This window comes from Rhyacophila brunnea, unplaced genomic scaffold (genome assembly GCF_057557595.1).
Source record: "Rhyacophila brunnea isolate RB1 unplaced genomic scaffold, BYU_Rbru_1.0 scaffold_17, whole genome shotgun sequence".
In the NCBI taxonomy this organism is placed as follows: Eukaryota; Metazoa; Arthropoda; class Insecta; order Trichoptera; family Rhyacophilidae; genus Rhyacophila; species Rhyacophila brunnea.
Window position 1 is genome coordinate 6,941,888 of NW_028232827.1, and position 26,444 is coordinate 6,968,331.

A 26,444-nucleotide genomic window follows, 5' to 3' on the forward strand; every position below is an offset into this window, starting at 1 on the left:
CTTTTTGTGATTATAAAATAAATGGCCACTTTGACACTTGATATTTATTTTATTACGTCAGCTAGATCATTCAAATGACGAACAATTGAAGCAGTGTACTTATTTCAACTGACTAACGTTTATAAGCCAAATTGTTATTTTAAAATAACAATTAGGCAAAGTAAACTGTACTATAATAATTGCGTGTCCATATGGACACGGGTGACACTAACGTGAGCAATTGTGTCTGGCACTAAAGAGTTAATGCACAGGGCGCGATACCCAAGAGACGCAAGTTCGATTCCTGCCGGGTGTCTTAATTTAAAAAAAAAAAGATTTTTTCTATTGACTATATTTTTTTCTCATCATGAGTGTTGTCACTATTATGTATGTTCAATAATAAATTAGAATGGTACATTCTTAAAATCTCGTAAATTATTCGTTGAATAAAAGAAATAGTACATTGTCCTTCGAACGATGGTTTTCCGTTGTAACAAACTGTCAAAATCGTTACACATAAAACGCAAACGTAAATAATAATAAAAAATCGCATTTGCACCTGCCGTAAGTAGTGGAATCTGATTTTATCTCACCAGAGATAGGACCTTTCTCTAAAACCTGGAACATCTTGCCACTTGGACACTTGTAAATGCCAACAACCCCGTCCGAGTTGCAGAAAAGGTAAAAAGGTTCGAAACCGAATCAATTTCACAAACGATCTTGTGAAGACATTGCCATCTCCAGGTATTATCATTTGGGCGGGAAAATCCCTATTTTTGAAACATCGGATTCTTCGGGAATCCCGGGAGCTTTCGCAAATCGTTTTATGACCTTTTATTTTCGGGGAAAACTTCCCAGCACAACTTGCGATTGTTGTAAACGGAAGAAAACTTGTTATAAAGGGAGGAAATTCAATTTTTGTTTTCCCCTCTTTTGTATCCTTTTTTCTATTGTTTACAGCGCCTCCAAGATCGCTATACTTAATCACTAAGTGGTCAAAAGGATTTTGGAGGGAAAGTTGATGGTTACAAGTACCCATTTTGGTGAAACTTATCGCTTATGATAGGCGAAGAAAAATGCTTTAGATTATTGAACACTTCTATACTAGTAAGATACTTGGTACATAACGTCGCTATAGGATTTGTTTCCCGAATATCCATTTTTGTCGAAATTGACATTTTAATGCAGCTCAATTTCTTTTATCGAACTCTACCGAAATCATTTATAAAAACGATATATTTTTATCTAGGAACAGAGATATTTTTTTAAAAAACCTGAATACGCCATGTTAAGTTACAATTACTCCGTTGTGTTCTCCCGAATATCCAACTATTCGTACCTGAATATCCAAGTTAATTTTGGTCGAAATATATCTCTGGCTGAGTGTTTATTTCCCGAATATGACTTTAGCCAATCAAACCGCGCTCACGCCGTGCATCTCGCTCCCACATTCACGCTGTCTAGCTCTAAAACAATCACGCCCACTTTCATAATATGTTTCGGCCGTCCGGAGACTTCTTTCAAATTTCGTCTTATTGATATTGTTTTTAACGTTACTATTGTTTTAATAGTGAATTCATCAAATTTGAAGAGATCATTCATAGCTGATACATCACCAGTTTGCCCTGAACTTACAGTGGAAGTGACTATTTTAACCTAAATAACTGCATTTTGTTTTGATAAATGACACAAAATCCCAACGGTTATATGAATTCTACAGTATGACCCGGCAACTACTATGACGTAAAAAATAATTATTATTTCAAATTATTATTAATCAAACATTGTTTGTCTTTATTTTACTTTTAATCTAGGTGTTTCTATGAAAATAAAGGCGATGCTATTATTTATTTTTGAATGCGCTGATAGTTAATTTAATTTAATATGTATGTTAGTAACTATTTATTTGGTGGATATTATATACTAAGGATATTGGTACCTACCTAATATTAGCAGCTAATGGTAATTAATTTATACATGCTATTATTTTGTGTTGTTATTCCTTGCAATAGTAAATATATAATATTTATTTGGTGGTTTGTAATAAGTTTAATTGTCAATTATAGAAATATATAGATATAATAATATACAGATATATATAAATAGATTTTTTTTTTTTTGGAAAAAGTATTAATATAAAATTGTTAGCAAGTACGAGTAAGTACCATCATAAAATATTGGAGAAATGACCGTGACGGCGGTTAATAATTGAAGTAGTAGATACCTTATAATATATTTTCTCAGAAGTTATTTTAAAAAATTATGTAAGTATGTTCAATTATTAGAATGGTACATTCTTAAATCTTGTGAATTATTCGTTCAATAAAAAAATAGTTAATTACTTAAAAACTATTTTATTACTTAATCCGAAAAAAACCGAAAAAGCGATTACCGCATGTTATTATTACATACGAACTTGGGTAATTACGATCATTAAGTATTTAAATAGTAGAGGTAATTATTAACAATTATCGTGTAAATATATATAACATTTGAGGCGCGTACTTTTTGACCACTCAGTAATCTGTGGGCCGTGCAGCAATACGCTACGGTTTTAAATCCCGAACGTCCATGTTTTGTCCCGAATATCCATTATTCTGAGAGAGCGCTAAAAATTTCCCGAATATCCACAGTGAATACTTGTAAATAAAACGCATTTTCTGTGCATTTAATGATTTATACCAGTATATTACTCTTGGAATCTATTCTTAGATAATTTTGCAATCATACAGTATTGAAAGAATGATTGATACATCTACTGATATTAAAATATACGACAATGAAATTTGTTTTTCGTCTCCTGTAAAATTGACATTTGGTCTATTCGGGAAACAAATCCTATAGCGACGATAAAATGAACATAAAATTTTATGCACAGATTATTATAAGACCAACACACGTCTAAAGTATTGAAAAAAAAACTGTTAAGAAAGCATATATTATTTTATAATTTTATGGGTAGGTAGAGCTACAAAAAATCAATATCTAATATTTAAATTTCATTGCCAAATTTATTATTATTATTATTTATTATTATTATCTTATTGATGTTATACCCCGTTTACATGTGTATGGATTTACTGTCGACAGTATTATCGCGGCCATAACAAGAAAATGTATGGGTAAACATGTTTTATCCTGCAGTTGCAAGCTTGCATTCATGAATCAAAAAAGTTTGGAAGCTTCTTAATTTTCATGCGACAGTAGGGGTTTTTTTCGATCTGCGCCTGCGCAGTAGAACGATAATGGCGGACCCGCCGGCAAAAAAACGAACTATACTCATTTTGAGGTTAAACGATTTTCGCTGCCTGTCAAATAGTACAATAAATGACAAGATCGCGTCTCGCTTACTCTTGAAGAATGAGATTGGAAAGACAGTCAGCACTTTTACGTGTAAACAGGTATTGTCACGATTGTTTAAAATACGCACTATTGCTGCCACTAAATCCATGCACGTGTACATGTGCTATAAATGCCACGTGACAATTACTGAATCTATACACAGTATGCATATTATATAATATATAAATGGTCTCTGTGATTTTATGTATGTGTTACTTTCTGCAACCTGCCATCATTTAAGAGAAAGAAAATTAAAGTGAACATCAATTTTACTTTTTTGCATAATATGTGCGCCTCCAGGATCATTATCGAAATAGTAACACTGTAAAAATGACTTATTATTAGGCAGTATTATTTGATTTTTGAGCTGTAAATAAAGCCAACATAATAAGAGTAGTATTACACTAGACCAGGGGTCGGCAGAAGCGGCTCGCGACCCACATGCGGCTCTTTGCATATACGTTTGCGGCTCTTCAGACATAAACTCCAATTTCACCTCATCTCAAGCAGCCTTATAACTTATGAGTTCTTATATTATACTCCAGATGCAGTTAATAGATTTAAAAGGCAAGGAACTGTGGAGCAAAAATTCGCAGACCTGAACACCCGCTTGGAAGAACTCGAAATAGAGAAATCCAATTTGATTTCTCAGCACAAGTAAACAGCTATAATACAACTGTCTAAAATAGAAATAATAATATTTGATACATGGAATAGTTTGCCTGAAACATATGACAAGTTAAAAAAACTAGCATTTGGTATTCTCACAATCTTTGATTTTACATTTATATATGCGAACAAACATTCTCATCTATCAACCAAATAAAAAATAAAGTAAATACGTGTATTAATTAAGACGCCAAGTACCAAACAAATAAAAACTGACATTTTCATAGAAAAATGTTCTACGTACCAACGCCAATAATGTCAACTATGGTCTAAGTGCCTCAAGCAAGTCAAAAAAATATAGAAAAATATTTAAATCTCGCGACGTTGTAAGTGCCTTGGCGTGTTTTATTTATAATCGTATAAGTACCACTGCAGTGGTCAACGGCATTATATATAAAATGGCTGATGACGGTGTATTGACATTCGCGAGTTCTTAATTCCTAAAATTATGGAAGCTGCCGAGATTGCTTCACATTGTGAAAACACATTTTTCAAAAGGTCTGCTTCATGCAATTTTACTGCAATGACTCAGTATTTTGTAACCACAGGCAATACTACTTTTTGGTACTAAGAGCCTTAATTAATACACGTATTCATTACTTAGAAGCAAAATAACGGATGAAAATGTATAATCATATAGGTATTTAATTAAAAATGAGTAGCTATTTGCCAGATATACCTAGGTAGTAAATAAAAATCTTGAAATGTTTTCCCGTAAACATCCATATCCATAGACATATTTATATTACATATAATATGCGGCTCTCTGGTACCTGTTATCCTGTTTCCTTAACAATTTGGCTCTTCTCACTTAACAAAATGCCGACCCCTGCACTAGACAAATCAATAGTCTTTTGTGTTTGAATGTAAAATAGCATCCTTTATTGTGTCGACTGTTTGCTGTCAAACAAATAAATTGCCCATCATTATTGTTTGTTCGCGATACTTTTAAAGCTCCCACCAAACAATTTGCAGGGCCGTATAAAATATTTAAACGCCCGTTCAATTAAAATTTAACAACTGGTAAAGTAATATTTATAATTAATATCTTTTATTCAACGAATAATTAATAATTACATTGTTAAATTTAACAAGATAATTAAGAGCTAGTCGAAGAATCTAGGTTATCACAAGTTTTGTTTTTGTTTTGTTACGCGAAAGAAGTAAAACTTCTAACGCGCGTACATAAGTACACACACCGTTTTTTTTAAACTGCGATGCACGACGGGATGTGTACATATAAGGTTTAAGTTTCTATTTATAGTAAGTCTATATATGAGGTGTTTTCTAAATTATGTATATCCAATATGATGAATGTAACATTCTCAAATCTTGTGAATTATTCGTTGAATAAAGTAAATAAATAATTCGATTAGTAGCAAATACAAGTACGTTATAACTAAAATTTGGATTGATCCAGATATTGGTTAGTAATTAGGGCAATTAATTATTGATACCTTGATTTAAAACACAAAAACCGATAAGTAGCCAAACATAACGCGATTTGATACTGAACCATTTCATGTAAAAATTTCTAATATTAATAATATCGACCGAGGGTACTTGATGGAATTTGAGTTAAATTCTAATAGATTTAAGTTTTGTAATATACCATACGCCTACAATGGCTGGGCGGTTTAATCGTCGGCTTGAAACGTCATGGGTCCCAGGTTCGAATCATGGATCCGGCAAATACACATTTGTTTTTCAATTTGTGTTTAGTGTCAAATTATGGACCTAATAGGTTGAGCAAATGGCTAACATCCATTGCTCGTAAAAACAAAATCTATTAATACAACCTCCACTCCGTAGAGCTCCATGACGTGATCCTCATAGGATCGAATATGGTGAAGTAGTAGTTGTAATAACATACCATTTGAGTATTTTTTTGCGACCCGGCTTTCGCCTTTCGGCATCTCTAGCCACATGCATACTCACCATTGCGGTAAATACACACTGACAACGAATAAAATCAACTCTAACTGAAATTAATAATCCAATAAAGTAGGTAAAAACTTTATAACCTACCTATTAAGTCAAGGATCACAATAAAAAAATATATTATTTAGATATGTAACGAACAACAATTTTTAATTTTTTAACTATTATAATTTAGATTTTGCACCCTTAATACATCCCTGAAGCTAGGTATATGAAGAAGTGTATCGATTACAGCTTAGCTCCGCGCCCTTACTTTGTTTATATTACACCCCCCATTCCTACACTTTGAACTTTTGTAGAATAGATAGTTTAAAGAGAAAAGAGAAGAAAATGCTTTATAGTGGCTATTATCATTATCATTATTATACAGGCCCATGAAAACACTGATTTAACCTCTACTGCAGCATTTCCCAAACATGATTTAGCCACGAATCCGTACATCATCGTCGACTTAATAAAATGTCAAAACCTTCGATGCAACAATTTTTCAAAAATATGTTATTTTCATATTTTCTGTTCCACATACTATTTACCTACACACCTTCAAAAGTTACCACTCATCGTGTCTTAAGCATAGTGTTCTACCCAGTGGTGAAGGGTGGAGGTAGGCTGTTAAGATTCGACATAAATAGTGCAGATTAAACTTTGTCAATCATACTTATTTGTTTTCATTTAACTAATGGTAAGTACTGGTTTTTTTTGTTTAAATCAAGTGAACCCTGTCTAAATCAAATCAAAAAAGATATTATTATTATAGATAATAATATTCTATCTATAAAATATCTAAACTCATGTATAGTTTAATGGGATATTTTTTAAATAAGAATTTTAATTTTAGAAATTTTCGAATATGTTTTTACTATTATCGACTATGTTAAAGGAATTTTAAAAACTAACAAACACTAGGTATCTACACTTTGTAGTTTTAGTTCAATGAAAACAAATACGTTTGACTGTCAAAGCTTAGTGTGAACTATTTATGTCGGATCTTAACATACTATCTCTACCCTTCGCCACTGCAGTTCTACTTGTGATAACGTAATATGCATGTCAAACATGTACTATTGTATTACTCAATGTTAGTAATCAAAAAATTGCAAATAGCGGCAGGGAAAGGTGCATGTTGGGCATAACGCGAATAGACCACAATAATGCAATGGCTGGACAACCGCTGGGAAAATTAATGCCATCATACAGTGTTACCCTAGACCCTAGAGGTAGTAAACGACTATAATATGAATGCCTTAAAACCCCTTGGATAGACAAGTACATCAATTTCGTTGGATGTACGTAGCAGCGAACAACTAAGGACCGACAATAGTGAAGGGAGTTAGGGGAAGCCTTCATCCAGTAGTGGATCGACCCCGGCTGTTGAAGATGTTGATGACATTACACCGTATATCATCAAATTTAAAAAATATATTATTGTAGAAGTGATTTGAACATTATGTGGTATAGGTGGAGCAGATAAAACTCAAAAATTGATAACTTTGAACCAAGGCCTAAGCAAAAATGAACCATAAATGCGAGTGAGAAAGCATTCGGCACATATATATCTCCTCAATATGTGTAAGGGTAAGATAGAATTTCTACGGCTGAATTAAATATTTTTTGTACCTGTCACCGGTAAAATATACTGATATGAATGACTACATCTATTAAAAACTGCGAGCACGTGTTGCTGAAATTTATTGTTTTTGTTTCAAATATAAAGTTAGTGGTAATTATTTTTAATTAATTTAGTAGAAAATATGGTTAACTATGTTGTGTTAATTTGGTAGCCGTACTGAGAAGCAACATGATGGTATAACGTTTCATAGTTAAGTTAATAATAATAAAATTAAGGTTCTACTGTACGTCATACTTTACTCTCTTTATATTATTACTCTGAGCCTTTAGACCCTGATAAGAATCCATGTTTCATAATCATACAGGAGCACAGGTAGCTATCATGCATTTAACGGGATTCAAACCGTATTTGATTTCCCCACTGAAACCAAAAGTAGAACCGAACTTTTTAAATGATTGATCTAACAGCTGAATATTTACAATTTTTATTTTTATTGTTTGCATGATACTCATTATCTATTAAAAACAAATAAAGTAGGTAATATCAATCGATCAAAAAGTATTAAACACTCATCACACAATCATAAAATGGCAGTAATAATATATTCACGACTATACGAGATTGACTTAACATGTTTTAACACAACGTATAACTAGGGATTGCAAAATCGGTATTTCAAAACAATATATCAGTATCGATATATTATATCAATATCGAAATACCGGTTTTAAAAATCCAAAATACCGGAATTTTCGGTATTAAGAAAGCACACTCGCTTACGTTTTTGAAAACGAATTAAGTATAAGTTATGTGCTGCTAAAATGCAAATATATTGAGTGAATCGAACAGAGGTGAAAAAATAATACTTAATAAAAATTTCATCAAATAAATTTATATAAGTACCTAATTGTCGCGATGAATTATCATAATATTATTTCAAAATCCGTGATAAAATGTTCAATTATTCTATAATTATTGATGACTGACAAGCGTTGAATTTAAGAAGCTTTTCCTGTAGCCGGACTTATTTTCACTTGATGAACTTTTGAGAGCTTAGTTAAAATTATTTGTAAAAATCACCAGTTCTCCAATTATGATCAATAAGTACATATTTTTAAATGTAAACATAATAATAATGTAGGTATGTAGGTTTTTGCTATAAAATAATATTTTAAAAAGATTTTAATAGCTATATTTATTGATAAGCTCCTACTTCTGTATTTTTTTAATGTTTAAGAAATATCGGTATTAATACCGGTATTCAATCATAAATACCGAAAAACCGGTATTGAAATTTTCATTCGGTATTGCAATCCCTACGTATAACCAACGATTTTATTATAAGTTTTGAATACACGTCATAATATTGTACGCTTTAAAAAGTTTTTCTATGCTTTTATCTATTATTCAATATTAATTATTTTTTCAGACCATAGTGAAAGTAATTCAATCCTTATTATAAACTAGAAAAATTAGCTGGTGGCAGTACCATCTTTCAATATTTCTGAGTGTGGCTGAGTTCTGCAACATAAACTATTTCCACCATACTTCTTTATAACTTTTCATCAATTCATCATCATCGCTACTACAACCAAATGTGGGTCTTGGCCGCCTCCAGGAAACGTCTCCACTCCCCTCTGTCTGCCGCAAAATCTCTCCACCGCCTCTGTCTCAGGGATGCTGTGCCTCTTTCTATACAGTCCAACCACCACAGTCTAGGTCTCCCGACCCTCCTTTTCCCTTCTGGTCTGTTGAAGAGAAGCCTTTTTGGTGGTTGGGTGTCTTCCATCTTTGAGACATAGCCTGCCCAACGAAGTCGCCCCACTTTCACGTGTGAGACTACAGGGAGGTTTCCATCAATTCATAATTGAATCTATTCGATATGCTGGTAATATACTGTAACGAACGATAGGCGCTGTTCAAATGTGTGCCGAAAGTGTCCCAGGAGCAACTTCCCAAGACCTTGGTTGGCGTGCATTCTTTCGTTACGCCACGGTATACACCTGCATAACGAGTGTGGAGACGTGGCGGGTGGTGGAGGGAAAAGCAACTTAATGCACTGTAAGCATCTGTCAAACTATATGGGTGTCAGTTAATTTTTCAAATTTAGAATTTGCGTTTAGGTTTATATTTTCTGTTACGCTCTCACATACACGTTGTCGTATTGAAAATATACCTAATCAAAAAATAGGTATAGGGGTGAGCAATTGAGCGTAGTTATACGCAAAGCAGCCAGTCCACACAAACCTCAAGCAGAGATTGAAGCACTTTTATGTAAAGTGTGTTTCTTTAAATCCACAAAGCCTGTGTATACAACTGTTTATACCTTTTGAATGATAGAATTATTATATATATATATGATTTTGTGTACCTGCTAAAATGATAAAAGCATAAAATCAATGGACTTATGGTGTTTTAGCAGTCCAGGCTGTTTTGTGTAAAACCGTTTTTTTAGAATATTCATTCTGGTATGCAGCTAACTATTATTTTTTTAAGAAAAATCTTTATATTTGCAACTATTTTCTTAAAAAAAAACCTTCTAAGTTACTCAAGTAGGTAGGTATTATGGGAATTTCAAAGTTCTGAAATTATTTTGAAAAACTTGTAAATTATAAATTAATATTTAACTGCCTGGCACTAATTTTTACATAAAAAATCTATATATTAAATTGTATTATATATAATAAAATGAAAAACATATAATTTAATTTAAAAAATAATGTTTCTTAATTGAATGTAGAAAAACACATCTTATACAGCCAGGATTTTAATAATTAGGTACACAATATTATCATGTGGTTGCTTTATGCAGAATGGCATATTATTAAAACGCATTTATATGAGTATATGATATTTTTGTATGACAGCAGCTTGGTTGTTTTATGCAGGTCGAAAAAGTCATATTATGCGATTTGTAAAATCTTTAAAATGCATTTATATGAGATTATTGTGTGACAGCAACTTGGCTGATTTGTGCAGAACGTAAAACAAACAACGTGTCAGATTATAGAAATCACAATAACTCTTTTTTTCAAATTGTGGCCTGGCTGCTTTGTGTATAACTACGCTCAATTATTGGAAAAAATACGTTTGAGTTGTCCACTCAGGCCTTACAAAGAGTTTTATTTCAATCATTTAAAATAATTGCGGTTGACCCTTAACATGTATTATATTGAATTCTAATTTTACATTCTTATTTGACTTACTTCTAGTTAAGAATGGTTTGTTTTATTTTTAATCCTCGCTAATGACTTTATTTTTGGCTCAGACTCTATTACTTGCGTAAAGGTAGTGTATTGCTTGACTTTTTGAAACTCGAGCGTTAAACTTTTTTCATTACCAACAAGTGCTTAGTTGGCATGACTTTCAAATAGAATAAATAATACCACATCACAATGATGAACACAATTTGGCAAACACTACGTCATTTCTATCACGTGCGCAAACAGAGGGACATATCACGACTTAAATATATGATATCTTGTAAATACAAAATATATTAAAACATTTTTAATTAATGTTTTGTTCCTACTATTCTTTATTTAAAAATCACAGAAATATAATTGACAGCAAACGATATATTTTGATACCAGAATTTAGACGTAAATTTCCGATGTCCGATACTAGGAAGATCATAATATGGGCTTCCATAAAGTGGACGTTATATTAACAGATTTTTATATTATATGAGAAATGGATGTCACCTGCTTAACCAATAAAGTTTATATTATTTTTGGTCCAAACATAGACTGATAAAAATAAAATATATTTTTTTCAAGTCCGGAATTCAAACCCGAGACCCACTTTATTATAAACCAACGCGTAGCCGCTAAGCGTAACCCTTCGTCTGGGTCGAAACACTAAATTAAAAAAAACTGAGGTATTTACCAAATTCTGCCATCATCATCGTCAGCCTAGATCAATCCACTGCTGGATGAAGGCATCCCCACAGTTCTTTCCACTTTTCTCAGTCCCTACTTCTTTCCTGCCACGTACATCCACTGAACTTTGTAAGTTAGTCTATCGGCAGGTTTTAGGGTGTTCCTGAAGGTTCCTATGGGTAGCACTGTACTACGGCATTTCTCCAGTGGTTGTTGACTCACTGAGCGAAGTATCCAGCATATTGCCATTACATCTGTTTAGCGACCTCAATCCCATTGCGTACTCTTGTCTGCTTCTTTATCCGTTTGTTTCTTTTACGCGTTATGCCCAACATGCACCTTTCCATGTCACGTTGCGCTACTCGTAATTTTTGGACTTATCTTACATTAATAGTCTATGCATACGTGAGTGTTATGCCGGGTCCACACTGGCAACATATCGCGCGACAACCTTGTTAAATTTTACGATAAGTATGATAATTATCGTAAAATTTCGCGACATGTTGCCAGTGTGGACCCGGCATTAGCAGTACACGTTGGTTGAAAACTTTAGAAACAGTTGGAGGTCACTTTTGAAGACACCTACTATTCAGGCACCCAAATGCACTCCATACCAGTTTGGTTCTGCGAGCAATCTCGTAATACTTACCACCGTCAATTTATATTTATTGTCCAAGATAGAAGTCGTTGTTGACCCGCTCGATTTGAGTGCCTTTAATTGATTTTGGTTCAGCAAAGCAGTTTAACATTAATTTTATTTGTCTTTGATACATTTATCTTTAAATCTACTTTCCTGCTTTCATTTGCAAGCTCCTGCATCTTGATCTGAAGTTCTTCTGAGTCATTTGTAAAGACAACGATGTCGTCCCCAAAACGTATGTGACTGAGGCATTCGCTGTTAATGGCAAATCCACTGGTATCCCAGTCAAGTTTTCCAGAGTAGCTGTGAATAATTTGGGAGAGATTGTGTCACCTCGTCGGACACCTTTGCTAATATGAAACTTGCAAGAGCAACCAAATTCTGTACTTAATAAAAACGTTGAAGAATACCAATGCTAATCAAAGATTATGCTAATGCGGCATTTTTCTTATCATTTCATAGAGTTTGTACAATACAAAGGTCAGTGGTGGCGAACCTATGGCACGCGTTTGAAGATAAAAAAATAAATATAATAATAATAATAATAAATGACAGATCGCATTGTATCAAACATAGCAGGCAAAAATACTCTTCACGTTTAATGTAAATATATAATTGCATAGGTCGGTCATTAGGCTTTATGCGTCACATTTAATATTATCGTACTAACCTCATCAGGCGTCAGGGGATGCCATGCAAACATCTAATTTTGATCGATTTACAATGCTTGAGATCACTGTATCGATAGAATGTGTCAATTTGTGCGTAAAGAACCAAACTAATTAATACAATAACAAACAATTTCATGTCTATCCACAAAAAATGGCTTCACCAAATAAGACAAAAAAACTTGGTGGACCTAGTAGTAGTAATTCTGACAGACAGTTTCAAAATTGGTGGAGCGAAATTTATGGCGTACCTAATTGAAAAAAGTGATAAAGCTATATGTGTGCTGTTCTGTGAGTGGTATCTAGAACATCATCATTAAAAAAATATGGTACCAGTCGGTTATGGGGAAGCCAGCGGCAAACACATTTTGAAAATATCCGATATACTGGATTATTTATTAGGTTGGGTTAGTTTAGGTTAGGTTAGGTTAAGTTAGGTTAGGTTTTCATTCTTGAATTCATAAATTTTGCCCAAAATTGGCTATGACAATTAGCGCGGTTCCCGCCTCACTTCCCCATAACCGATTTGTACCAAAAATATTCCATGAAAAACTGTTCCGCACATCAGACAGTCGAAAAATAATATTTGGGAAATTTTGGCACGCGTACGTAAAAAGGTTCGCGAACCCTGACGTATGTGATCGTTATAAATATACGACGCATGACTCTAGAGCTTTAAATCATTTTGAGTGCCTATCAGTATCAGATAACAATATAAAATTGAGGTCCTTATCTACGCCAATTTCTGTTCACACAAGTGTGTAATCAAAATATATATGTGTGAAAAATGCGTTTAGAATGAAATATAAGCCTTATTCCGAGAGGAAAGTTCAAACAAATGATCTGGCACAAATGGCTCCGTTATCGATTGCTCAAAGCCTTGCCACTTTCCGCTCGAAAATTACCATTTTTTATTGTCTCACGCGAGTTTGGAAGGGTCTCAAACCAGAGCGTTGTGTGCTGTCAAAAGTTCACGTGATGTAATGCGTACATTTTGAATTTTACGCGTCTGAACACCAGAACGCCTTACGTCAGGAATAATGTATTATTTTGTAAAGTTTTTGTAAGGCTTGGTACTAATTGAGCCGTGTCTGCAGAAAGTATCCAAACCACATAACAGGCAAACTGAGAGATGTATTGACGTTTGTTAAAGACTAAAATAATAAAATTAAAATTCAATTTTAATAATGTATCAGCCAGCTCAAAAGTGTATGCAGTTAACCGTTAAGTTAATTATTAATACCTAATTGCCTTAAGCTAAGAGTTGTAATAAAATGTCTCCAACATATTATGCAGCATTTCTCTGTTGGAAAATTAAGTTTGTTTTTTTTAATTGATAAAGGTTTCATAGTAATCAGTGGCGAAGGGTGGAGGTAGCCTGTTAAGATCAGCCATAAACAGAGCACACTAAACTTTATTAACCATACGTACTTGTTTTCATTGAAATAAGACTAAAATTTACAGACGGTGTTGGTTAGTTTTTTTTTAAATTCAATTAAACCCTGCGAACACCAAGCCATAATAAATAAATATCAAGTCAAAAAATACTCGTCTATCTATAAAATATCTAAAATTATGCTAGTAAATTGTACATAACTTTGGATAATTAATAGATAGAATATTTTTGGTTTGGTTAGTTTGGTTTTGGCAGGGTTTAATGAATTTAACAAAATGAACTAACAATATGTGTAATATGTATTCTTAATCCAACGAAAACAAATAAGTATGAATGAAAAAGTGTGCAGAATTTTTTCGTATCACCCAAATTATATCAAAACTATTATGGTTTGGTTTAGGCAAGGTTAAATTGATTTTTAAAAACTAGCCAATACTATCTGTAAATTGTAGTCTTAGTTAAGTAAAAACAAATAAATATGACTAACAAAGTTTAATGTACACTATTTATGGCGGATCTTAATAGCCTACCTCCACCCTTCGCTACTGCCATAGTTTAACTCTAATACTAAGATTGGTGTGATTCAATCAACGTAAATTGTTTTTTATAGCGTGAATAATAATAATAAATCTGGTAAGATGGCAAAACATGATATGTCTGAATTGTTCAGGAAAACAATTTTAAACTTCGAAAAATATTCAAACAATGAACAAATTTAATCACTTATTCATTCAACTTATTTCTTCCAACTTATAAAACCTATTAATACGTGTTGTTGTATCTTGTTAGATCTCATTGATACGGGTTTGAAGGTATACACAACTCAATTTGCCAAAAAATGGACATATCATGTTTTTCCATCTTAACACAGAAATAATATTAGTTAGTAAAATTCAACAGAATGTGAATGTGAATACATGGTAAGAAAATCGTTAGTTTACCAGCGTTAGATTATTTTTGAGAAAATTGTGGGTAAGTTATTTTTTGCACACCAACGTAAACTTATATTATAAAAAAATGCTAAATGCGAAAAGGAATAATTATTGTGGTGCCTACATTTTTGATAACTAGCTATTATAATGAATGAAACGAACATTTTCAAATAAATTGTGAATAAATAATTATTTAAATTCAAGATTATTAATATTAACACTGTTTTATCAAAAGACATTGAACAGGATCTTTGTAGTAAGTAGTCCAAATATATTATTATTCCCATTAATCTTTGTTAGTTATACGTATTTGTTTATATTGAACTAAGACTACAATTCCCAGATGATGCTGGTTAGTTTTTAAAAAACAATTAAACCCTGCCTAAACCAAACCATAATAGTTTTGGTATATTTTGGGCGATATCACAAAATTGTGCACACTTTTCCACTCATACTTAATTGTTTTCGTTGAATTATAAATACATATTACACATGTTGTTGGCTATTTTTTTAATTCATTAAGCCCTGCCTAAACCAAACTATAATAGATTAAAAATATTATCCTATCTATAAAATATCCTAAATTATGTATGATTTAATGGCACAATTTGAGATATTTTATAGATATATGAGTATTTTTGACTATTATCTATTATGGTTTGGTTTTCGCTGGGTTTAATTGAATTTTAAAAACTAACCAATATCATTAATTGTAAATTATGTCAATGAAGACAAATACGTACGTCTGACAAAGTTTAGTGTGCACTATTTATGGTGGATCTTAACAGCCTACCTCCACCCTTCGCCACTGCACGATTATGACGGATAAAGTGCACTATGTATATCAAATATTAACAGCCTACCTCCACCCCTTCTCAGTGAATTATTGTGAATCTTAAATACCTTCTAAATAAAAAAACGTGCGGCGTTTTATTGCTGTGTTATTTACTTACGTTGAAAATCTTTTCAGTGTCGCAGAGCTGTTAAGGGGATTATCCCCATTACATCGATTTTGTATCAATCGGATTAACGACCCACGTTCGCTTTTCAGGGCTACCTTCCTGCTCGTGCCACTGCTGGGGCTGCAGTACCTCGTCACGCCGTTCCGGCCACCCGCTGGACACCCCTGGGAGATCGTTTACGAGTTTGTCTCCGCCACTACGGCTTCGTTGCAGGTAATGCCAGTGCCATTTTATTTGGTCGTAAGAAACCGGAACTCGGCTTTAGTAGTAATACTGTAATGTTATTGTCAAGCGTTATCGGTTGCCCACTGTAAAAAGAAATGTCAAATTGAATACTTTATTACAACAGTGCTCCGCAACCTTTTCTCACCCACGGCACACTAAAGTACTTTCCAAAATTCCGCGGCATACCACACGTAAAACAATTTATACACCAAAACATGGACCCCACATACTCTAAAATGGCATTTTTTAAATGGTGGCGAAGTAAAATAAAATAAATGGTATCGATTGTATGTAATTTTTTGTATTAATAACACATCCAATTGAATTATGGTTAGTAGTTGTCAGGTTAAGAAGAATAAATTATTTGTCGAATATTGACATGATAATAATAAATTGTATCCTACAATCACATGTTTTAAAATATTAATACCAGTGTAGTAAAATAGCACTGCAGGCGACTTTTTTTAGTATTAGAGCAATTTGTGTTTATTTCACTTATCTGGTTGACCTGCCACGCCCCCCCCTGAGCCTGGGTTTCCAGGCTAGAGCCCTTGGGGGCCATGCACCAAAATTACATTAGTTTATGTTTTTTTATTTGATACATAATTAAATATACATAAAACACGAAGAAGAACTAAATGTACATATTTCCATGTATTTGTATTATCAATATAAATATTACATTTGTAGAGATCCTTGTCTTAACTCCTAATTTATCAGAGCATGTCAATATATTTACATTCTGACCTTGCATTGTTTTGTTAAATCCATGCAGGTGCTCAAATCTAATATTACCAGCCATGTACGCAAATTTGGGTATTAAGTAAGTATTACAATATACCTAATATACAAAAATATTTGTGTTTTTTTTTTTAAATCAATTCACCGCGGCACACCTAGCATCGTATCATGGCATACCGGTTGCGGAGCACTGCTCTATTATATTGGAGCGGAGGTTCTTGTGTGGATCGAGGTGAGAGTACATTTACTAATTAATGACTACAATGACAGCTGGTGTGAAGTTATCCGTACAAAGTAGCGCGCGGTGAAGTATGTTCAGCCTGAGGCGTTCTGAAAGTGAATACCGCGTCTGAGGCATGTTGGTAGAGTGCCATGGTTATAAATGTAAATTGTACGTAAAACATTTCACTATGGCATAGTTCAATTCAAACATTAATTCAATTTTTATGGCTAATTTTGGCAAAATTCATGAATTTTAGAATGAAAACCTAACCTAACCTAACAAATAATTCACTATATCGGCTATTTTCAAAATTTGTTTGCTGCTGGCATCCTGTAAAGTGTAAACCGACAAAAACCGCGATTCACTACTTAGACATGAATTTTATGTCAGTACTATTTTTTTCCCCCGACCATGTCCGATCCTAATAGTATCATATGGGCCTCCACAGAGTAGATGTTTGTATTAACAGATTTTAATTTTTACGAGAAATGGATGTCAGCCACTTGCTCAACCTATTAGGTCCATACCCTGACAGACACAAATTGAAAAACAATATGTGTACTTGTCAAACCTAGGATTCGAACCTGGGACCGACGGCGTTATAGTCTAACGCTTAAGCCGTGCGGCCACCGTGGGTGCAGTACTATAAATACGACCCAAAGAGGTTGGACGCATTTCCGATACAATATTTCATGGTGAAGTGTAATACGTCGAACTGCATACGTACAAGTTTCCGGACACGGAGTGCCATATCCCATCAACTTTAACTCGATATTTATTGAAATGAATATTCGATAAATTACAGAAAGCTTTTATTGATGTACGTAAAAATTGGGTAATATGCTGACTGCCACTTTGCAGCGTTTGGCTGACAAGGTTTGGGGCTGTTGATCCATACCAAAATATGTCATACTTGAAGAGTCGCGCACTATCACGTGACGTCACAGTAAGCTGCCTGAGGGCGATAACTATTTTCAGCCAAATTATTTCAGGTGTTGATATATTCCATTTGCGTGAGGGTGAGTTAAGGTGGACGATATTTTATAAATTCTTAAAATATGGTCTCCTTAGCAAACTCGTTGTACTTCTTTGAGCTTCTATATAATATGTTCTCTTTTTATATTTTCGTTTTAATCGTTTTTATTATTTTTCTTCTTTATAATAATGTTTCATATCATGTTGTGAACGTCTTAAACTTATAATTTGTAATGTCCACAATATGTTAAAAATATAAATTGAAATTGTAACGCACATACATTGTCATACACGTAAAAATACAGGGCAAGACCAATTGAGGCCATTACTTGTTACGGCAAATAGACTACATATAAAAAAAATGTTTTCCCGCACAATTGCGAATGTGCTCAAGTTTCTGTGATATAAAATTCTGTGAAATGTTGTCATTTGATAAAGCCATATTGTTAATTAATATTACAAAATGATTAAAATATACTGTCAAACTCGGTGATAAAACTGGCAATTTCCAGCAGTAATAAAATTATAAAAACATCCAACAGGTGGCCAGCGCTGGGGTCAAATAAAATTAACACGCACGATTATAATAAATTAATTTAGCCCCAACGCGAGAAGTGCGGAGAGCTGATGATAAAAGCTTGCACGAAAGCCCGGAAATCCCCGTGGGGTTAATTTATCGCCCTGTCATAATGGCGCCGGTTAATTCGACGTCATTTTAGCGGTGTGTTTGGGGTAGTTTTTATTTGAGCTCAAATTTGATGCCGCTGTTAATTGCGTCGTGAATTTCAAACTTTATGGCGCGAATGGTGTCACGTAAACTTTATTTGGTTGCCAGCAATAAAATTCAATAATGAAAATATTTTGGTATTTTATTCTGAGATCTTTTCTCCTGCATGAAAATCTTATAAGATTGTTACGTACAAAATCGCTATAATAGGATTGGATTGTCGAATATCCGTTTTTGTCAAAATCGATCTTTTCATGCAAATTGATTTTTTGTATCTAAATGGACCAGAACCATCCTCTTCTTTAAATTGCTTTGTAACGAATACAGCATTCATATCCTATGAAAACAACAATTTAAACACCTCCATGTATTTTAATATAGTACTCGTATAATGAAATTTGTTTTTCGTCTTCTGAATATTTGACACTTAGTCTATTCGACAAACCAATCCTACAGCGACGAAATGATGAAATAAAAAATGCTTTATGTATTCAGTTTTAGCGAAAATATATCAAAAAAAAAATTCTTGTACCTATATATCGTGGGTTTCTGCCAAAAGTTGGCAAGTAGATAGTTTGGGTATTTAGAGTTAACAACGGATTGTGTGTCTATACAATATAAAAAAGTATGCTGGAAAAAATCAAAGCCATTGGATATATTATAGAACATGCACATACGGCACAAAGGAATTAGCAATATGCCAGATTTTATATGGCATGTCAAACTTTCAAATTGCAATTTACTCCATAACATGATTTCGAGACTTACCAACTTTTGGCAGTAACCCCACGTAATATAAATTTGTGTAAATCTAGGGCGAATTAAAAGTCATTGCAGATTATATTCTTATCGTAAGAGGTTATAGTGATTCAAGTAATACCTTATCGTGTTGACATATAAAGTAAAATCACATGTTGTCTTTCAATTCTAGTCTTAAAATCGTGTCATGGAGTACCTAATTGTAATTTGAAAGTTTGACATGTTCTCCAAAATCAGGCATAATGCTAATTTCTTTGCGATTTTGTTTTGTATGCGACTTGATATTTTTTTCTAGCATTTATATTCTATATCGTCACTGTTCTGGCAGAAGACACTAATTCGAAAAAAATACATATTGAGTTAGTTATACCAAAATGTTCCTTATTTCAAACTTTACCGTCTGGAAACCTTCTTAATAAATAAACAGTCTTTATAAGTCATCCTTTTTACGATTACTTAATAAACTCACATGATAGACCATTTCAAACATTTTAATAACTTCAGAGTCAAATTACTCAAAACTAGTATTCTCCAGTTAGTGTGTTCTGCCAGAACAGAGACGATATATAGATACAAATAATCCGTTGTTAACTCTAAATACTTACGTAAATTATTGACTTAAAAACTTTTGACAGCTACCTTACGATCTACAGAATTAAATATTTAAACGAACCAACTGAATTTAAATATAATATAACAAATATCTCCCGAGGTTACATAACTATTTATAAGTATCATACAATCGACAAAACTAGTATTTACAGGTGATATTCATACGTTCTTCAATATCTTATTATTAACAAATTTTCCCCTAGAACAGGGATCAGCAGTTTGACAAGTGAGAAGAGCCAAATTTGTAAAGGAAACAGGAAAACAAAGGTATCAGAGAGCCATATATGCGGCATATACGAAAATGTATAATAATATGGATTTTTAGGGGGGGGAAAAGTTCAAGATTTTTCATTAAAAAAAATTAAAATGGAGTCTATGCATCGCTTATGATAGCTTTACTATAACTGGGAAATATCTACTTATATTTTTGCTTGAATACATGATTGTAAATTTTCGTCAATTGTTCTGCTTTTAAATTTATTTTTTATTTGGTTCATAGATGAGAATGTTTGTTCGCATATATATTATTATGTAGAGCCAAAGATTGTGAGAATACCAAAAACTAGTTTATTTAACGCGTCATATGTTTCAGGCAAACTATTCCATGTATCAAATAGTATTGTTTCTATTTTAGGCAGTTGTTTTATAAATGAACGAGCCCTGAACATCTTTGAAAGAAAAATTCTCCGCCGTATATATGGACCGATCAGGGATGGCACCAATTGGAGGAGAATATATAATGCTGAGCTCTACGGGCTGTACGAAGATTGCAGCGCAGTTCAATCAATTAAGATTGGGAGATTGCGATGGCTAGGTCATGTGCACCGTATGAATGACAATGAACCGGCAAAGAGAGTGATGACCAGCAATCCAATAGGACGTAGAAGAAGAGGGAGGCCAAAAATTCGCTGGTTAGATGGAGCTGCCAGTGACTGCCGTATTCTGGGGGTACCAAATTGGCAAGCGGCTACACTAGATAGGGACAGGTGGAGGGAGCTGTTGGAGGAGGCCAGGACCCACACCGGGTTGTCGCGCCCCTGATGATGATGATGATGTTTTATAACTGTCCACTTGTGCTGAGAAATCAAAACTCATAAGTTAATAGGCTGCTTGAGATGAGGTGAAAATAGAATTTATGTCTGAAGAGCCGCAAACGTCTACGCAAAGAGCCACATGCGGCTCGCGAGCCACTTTTGCCCACCCCTGCCCTAGAAGTACACGGCGTTAGAAATCACTCTCACACCTCTCAGATCCAAGCAATATATTTTGCCCTACGAATACATGGGTAATGAAAAAACGCGTGATAATAACGTACTTACATAATACAATACAAAAATGAATGGTAATAATACATGTGATATACTGCCAGGCAAAACAGAGTGGTAAAGAAAATGATGAGCTCCATATCGTTCAGGGCGCCCAGCATCCGAGTTGCCTGTGATTTATTACTATTTGACGGGTCACGAGCCACTCTGTCATTTGCAGTAGCGCCGGTTCGCAATCTATGAGATGGCTTTGCGCATCACTACTGTAATAATAAAATAAGTCCATAAAAACTACACCCCATATTTTGTACTGAGCCCAGTTTACACAGTTTTGACATTTTTAATAATGGAAGCCTTGGTAGGTAATGTTATGTAAGGCTTGGGGGTCGGACAAATCCATTAAACAATAATTTAGGGAGAGAATAGTTTATATTTTAAAGACCAAGGCAGACTGCGTACAGTTTACAATTTTTTTTCTATGAATTATCAATGTTAATTTTCATGAACTAAAATCAAGCGACTCCCGAAGCACGGTGAGCCTTGATTTCTCGGAATACGGGCAAAATGTAAAGGTGAAATGTTTGTTACACGCCTTATAGCTATATCTTTAAAACGGTTGAGGTCGGGTGTATAGTCCAAAATAACTGTCAACGTAAATGACTCAATTAAAGTCGTATCCGGAAATTTGTACGTAAACAATTCACAGCAGGACACTTATTCGTGCGCCGCTGTACATGTAACATTTAATCAAATTACGAGTTCTTCGTTGAAGATTTCACCGTGGAGTATATTTGTACGTACCTATGCTATAACATGTGGATATGTCTTTACTAGGTTAGGTTAGGTTAGGTTAGGTTAGGGTTAATCTAATTGGGACAGTACTATTTGCAAACTATCGCCACATTTTGTAAGATACGTACAAATGTATTCCACGGTGAAATATTCAACGAAGAACTCGTCATTTGATAAAATGTTATACGAACTTATGTTTACGTACTCTGGCGTACGAATAAGTGTCCCACGATGAACTGCATATGTACAACTTACATGTAACTAATTAAAGTAGTATATACATTATTATGCAACCTGTCTGAATATAATATATAGCGGGGTAGTTGACGCTATAATATTATATTAACATGCTCCCACAATAAGTATGTTTTTTTAATGGTTAGTGAAATGGTTGTTTAGTGAGATGATGTGGAAGAGATAGAAGGTCGTTGTTTCGTGGATGTTTGGAGGTGAGTTTATTGATCTTTAAAAGAATACAATAATAGGGATGATAACGTGAGATTATAATCACAGGTAATTTCCATTTCAATTTGTCAATTTATTTATTTTTAGCATATTGTGGACATTACAAATTATAAGTTTAAGACGGTCACAGCATGACGTTATGAAATATTATTATAAATAAGAAAAATACTTAATAAAAACGATAGAAATGATTATACAATAATTACAAGATAAAAAGAACTTTTTATATACAACGTTTTTAAATTTTCTGTCGAATCATATAAACTTGACTTGACTAGCTTAAACGATAAAAAAATGTGTACTCGATAGAAATAATACTGAAATGTCATTTTGACATTTCATATTGATTTCCATAGTAACGCACGTATATATTAATAATTTAGTTGCTAGGACCCCAGACCCCTAGCAACCAATAATAGTGGATTGGAAAACTGATTTCTTCCGAAATAATTTTTCATACAAAACAGAATTAACTGAAAATTAAATCAATTATACTTAAAGATGGCTAAAAGTATTAAAAGAATGCATTGCCATCGTGTTCTGATATATTCTAAACGTTTCAAATGTCTAGCTAGTTGGGAAGTTAGGTAACAATCGATTGCAAGATTTGTGCTGGATAAACAATCACCGGACAAATAAGAATACGACCTAATAAAAAGAGAACATAATATATAAACATACAAAAGCAGTGAAAATACAATTACACATCTATAGAAGTTCATAGAAGTACACCGAGTTTACTAAGGAGACCCTATTTTAAGAATTTATAAAACAGCTTCCACCTAAACTCACCATCACGTATGTGGAATATATCTAGAACCTATAGCAATTTGGTTTAGCATAGTTATCGCCCTTCCAATTGGCATTACCAGTGGGAGGTTGGTTCTGCACCTTGAGAGAATAAAAAACTGATGCTCTCTATTTCTAAGATAGTTATCAGAGATATACAGGTCACTGTCCAGAATGGCAGAATGATGCTACTGCTGAAATTGATGTGATCAAGAGATTGATTATATTAGTAAACCAAGAGACTTGATTCAAGTGAAGTGATAGTTAACTATGTCGAGTGAAGAATTCGTGAGAACAGTAGTGCCTCTCGTGATGGACTCGGTGAGTTGAGTGAGGATTCATGCATTGCCCTTACAATTTATACAAATTCAGTATATATATTAGGGTAGAGATATTGTCGCAATTTATAAATCAAAACAAACCCTACTGATTAACGAATATTATCGCTCTATTGTTTTGTTTTGACAACAAAATATACATTTTTAATGTGTTACTCATTTAATACTGAGTGGTATGATTGCTACAGTTGAAAAGTGGAAAAAAATATCAAAATAAATTTATAAAATTTGAAAGTCATGCTAAATTACTACGTATTTATTTTTAATCCCATGTGGACAAGAAAATATTGACATATATTTATTAGCCATAAATGTAAAAATAAACTTTATTTTGAATGAGTCGGCATATTTTTCGAAGAACTCGCACATCCCAACGGTACATTCTCATATATTACTATACGGTCCGTAGTTTTCATATAATATACGATAATATAGTGACCCAACTCTCAAGAGAGGAAGTGACGGATATAAAGTATGAATTCCGCTAATATACACGGTGTTTTATAAGTAATAGTGAATAATGGTAGGTTTATTCAGAGTAAAAAAGTTCAAATAAAAATATGTTGAATTGTCAGTCGATTTGGAGAAACAGATGTTTGATACAGGTGTGAAGTAATAAATAAGCATAACTGCATAAAATCAAGCATAAACTGACTGCGTACTTTGCCAATATTTTTACTATATTATGTCATGGTGTTGTCGCCAAAAGAAATTAATTGGTAAGTGAATAATTTAAGTATATAGAATTAATAATGGATTGTGTCCATAATATTGAAACATGTATGCTAGAGAAAAAAAATAAGGTCATCCAATATATAGAACGTGCACATAAAGGACAAATAAATCACCATTATGCCTGATTTCAAAGAAGATGTTAAATTTTAAAATTAAAATTAGTACATAACATGATTCAAAAACTTTTGGCAGTAACCTCACGGTCATTGTGTAAGGAATGGTATAAGGCAGCATATAAGTAAGCTGATGGAGATACTTATTGCTACGCAACAAGTGACAGAAATGAATTTTGCAAACTAGGCGCCTATTAAAAATACTGGATCTGGCAAAAAAACGCTAAGATGACAACGCTGACAGTTGCTGCTTCTAGAAAATATAGTCGACCTGCAACTCCCTACTACCCTTCCAGCACTCCTTGAGAAGAGCGGAGGATAAGCATGTGGCAGGGATGACACAAATAAACATATTATTTTTCTGCCATCTAGTTTATTTTTATTGAGATAAACAACTCAATCCGTGTCAGCATATTGATCGGCGATATTGAATACATTGCCGAAATTACGAATTCTTTAACATCCATTTCACGTAGTTACAATTCACAATTATGCCAAATTGAGTAAAAAGCTTACTGCAATTATTATTTTTGCGATATTCATTTTTCCACATAGTCGTACACGTAAAAGATGACGTAAACTTCATTTAGTAGTTGACTCAATTATAATAATAACTTCCTAAATATTCTTTTCAAGATATTATTTTGATTGTGAGTACGTCATTAAGTAGCGGATCATAATTCATTGTATATGTCACTCGAATATAAGTTCCCTGTCTGTTAGTATTTCAGTATCTGTATCGTACCACACAACATCTCATTCTACCGAGATTCGGACCTCGGAACAGTATTGTCATAGTATTGTAACATAACTACTGTAACATACTATTGTACTAACTGTTTACGCTGCAAATAAAACTCGCTCCTCCATCCATCGGAGCAACCACTAAATCTCGACCTCTTCATCCATCATGCCATGTCGCCCACGACTTTTGCTTTTGATTACCTTCACATTTTTTTACACTATCTGACATATTTTTGTGAATGACGGTTAGAAGCACTGGCAACCTAGTTCCATCACAAAAACCGAAATCGAATGCCATATCAATGTATTTACCATGTCGGTATAATTGTCTACTACTAGTCATATGATTTGCAAAGACCTGTATATTATTATATAGTACATAATATATAGACATATCATTTTAAGATAAACTTTTACATTAAAAATAATTTACACTAAAACCCAGAAAATTATTTAATATTCCTCCTGAAACACCCTGTAAAAACAACATGTTACATTCAACCATTTTTCATCCAAGATGAAACGTTGTCTCATATCAAAAATGCAGTTTCAATTACAGGACACACTTTGTCACTGTATCTTGAATTTATGTATTCCAATATTTTTTTTTTACAAAACAAAACGGTTACTTGTATAAACCGATGTCTTTATAGGGTATAGTGTATACCTACTAGTTGTAATTATTATAACTAAAATCTTTAAGTAAGTGGGCTTGTACAATTAGTCAGACGATTTTTGATAAAATAACGCAACACATAAAGATAAAGAGGAAGCGCCTCTGGCGGCGAAATTAAAACTAAGCTGACAGCTGCTGCCAAAAAAAATACGTTTCGTTACATAACATGAATCAATAAAAAATACATATCGATTATCTACGCAAATACCAGGTAAAAATAATGATTACTTTTCATGCATTTGTGGGAATTGAAAACTTTATAGTTTTTAGAGATGCATATTTTGT

The 26,444-nt window shown here is 33.3% G+C and overlaps 1 protein-coding gene across 1 annotated transcript in view; it reads left to right on the plus strand.

Moving 5' to 3' along the window:
• Dh31-R (Diuretic hormone 31 Receptor) overlaps positions 1-26,444 on the plus strand; it is a 340,188-nt gene that overhangs the window by 254,947 nt on the left and 58,797 nt on the right. Inside the window, exon 8 of the mRNA XM_085944554.1 lies at positions 16,070-16,193. Within this exon, the coding sequence (XP_085800680.1) occupies positions 16,070-16,193 (124 nt within the window). The remainder of the gene's footprint in view (positions 1-16,069; positions 16,194-26,444) is intronic.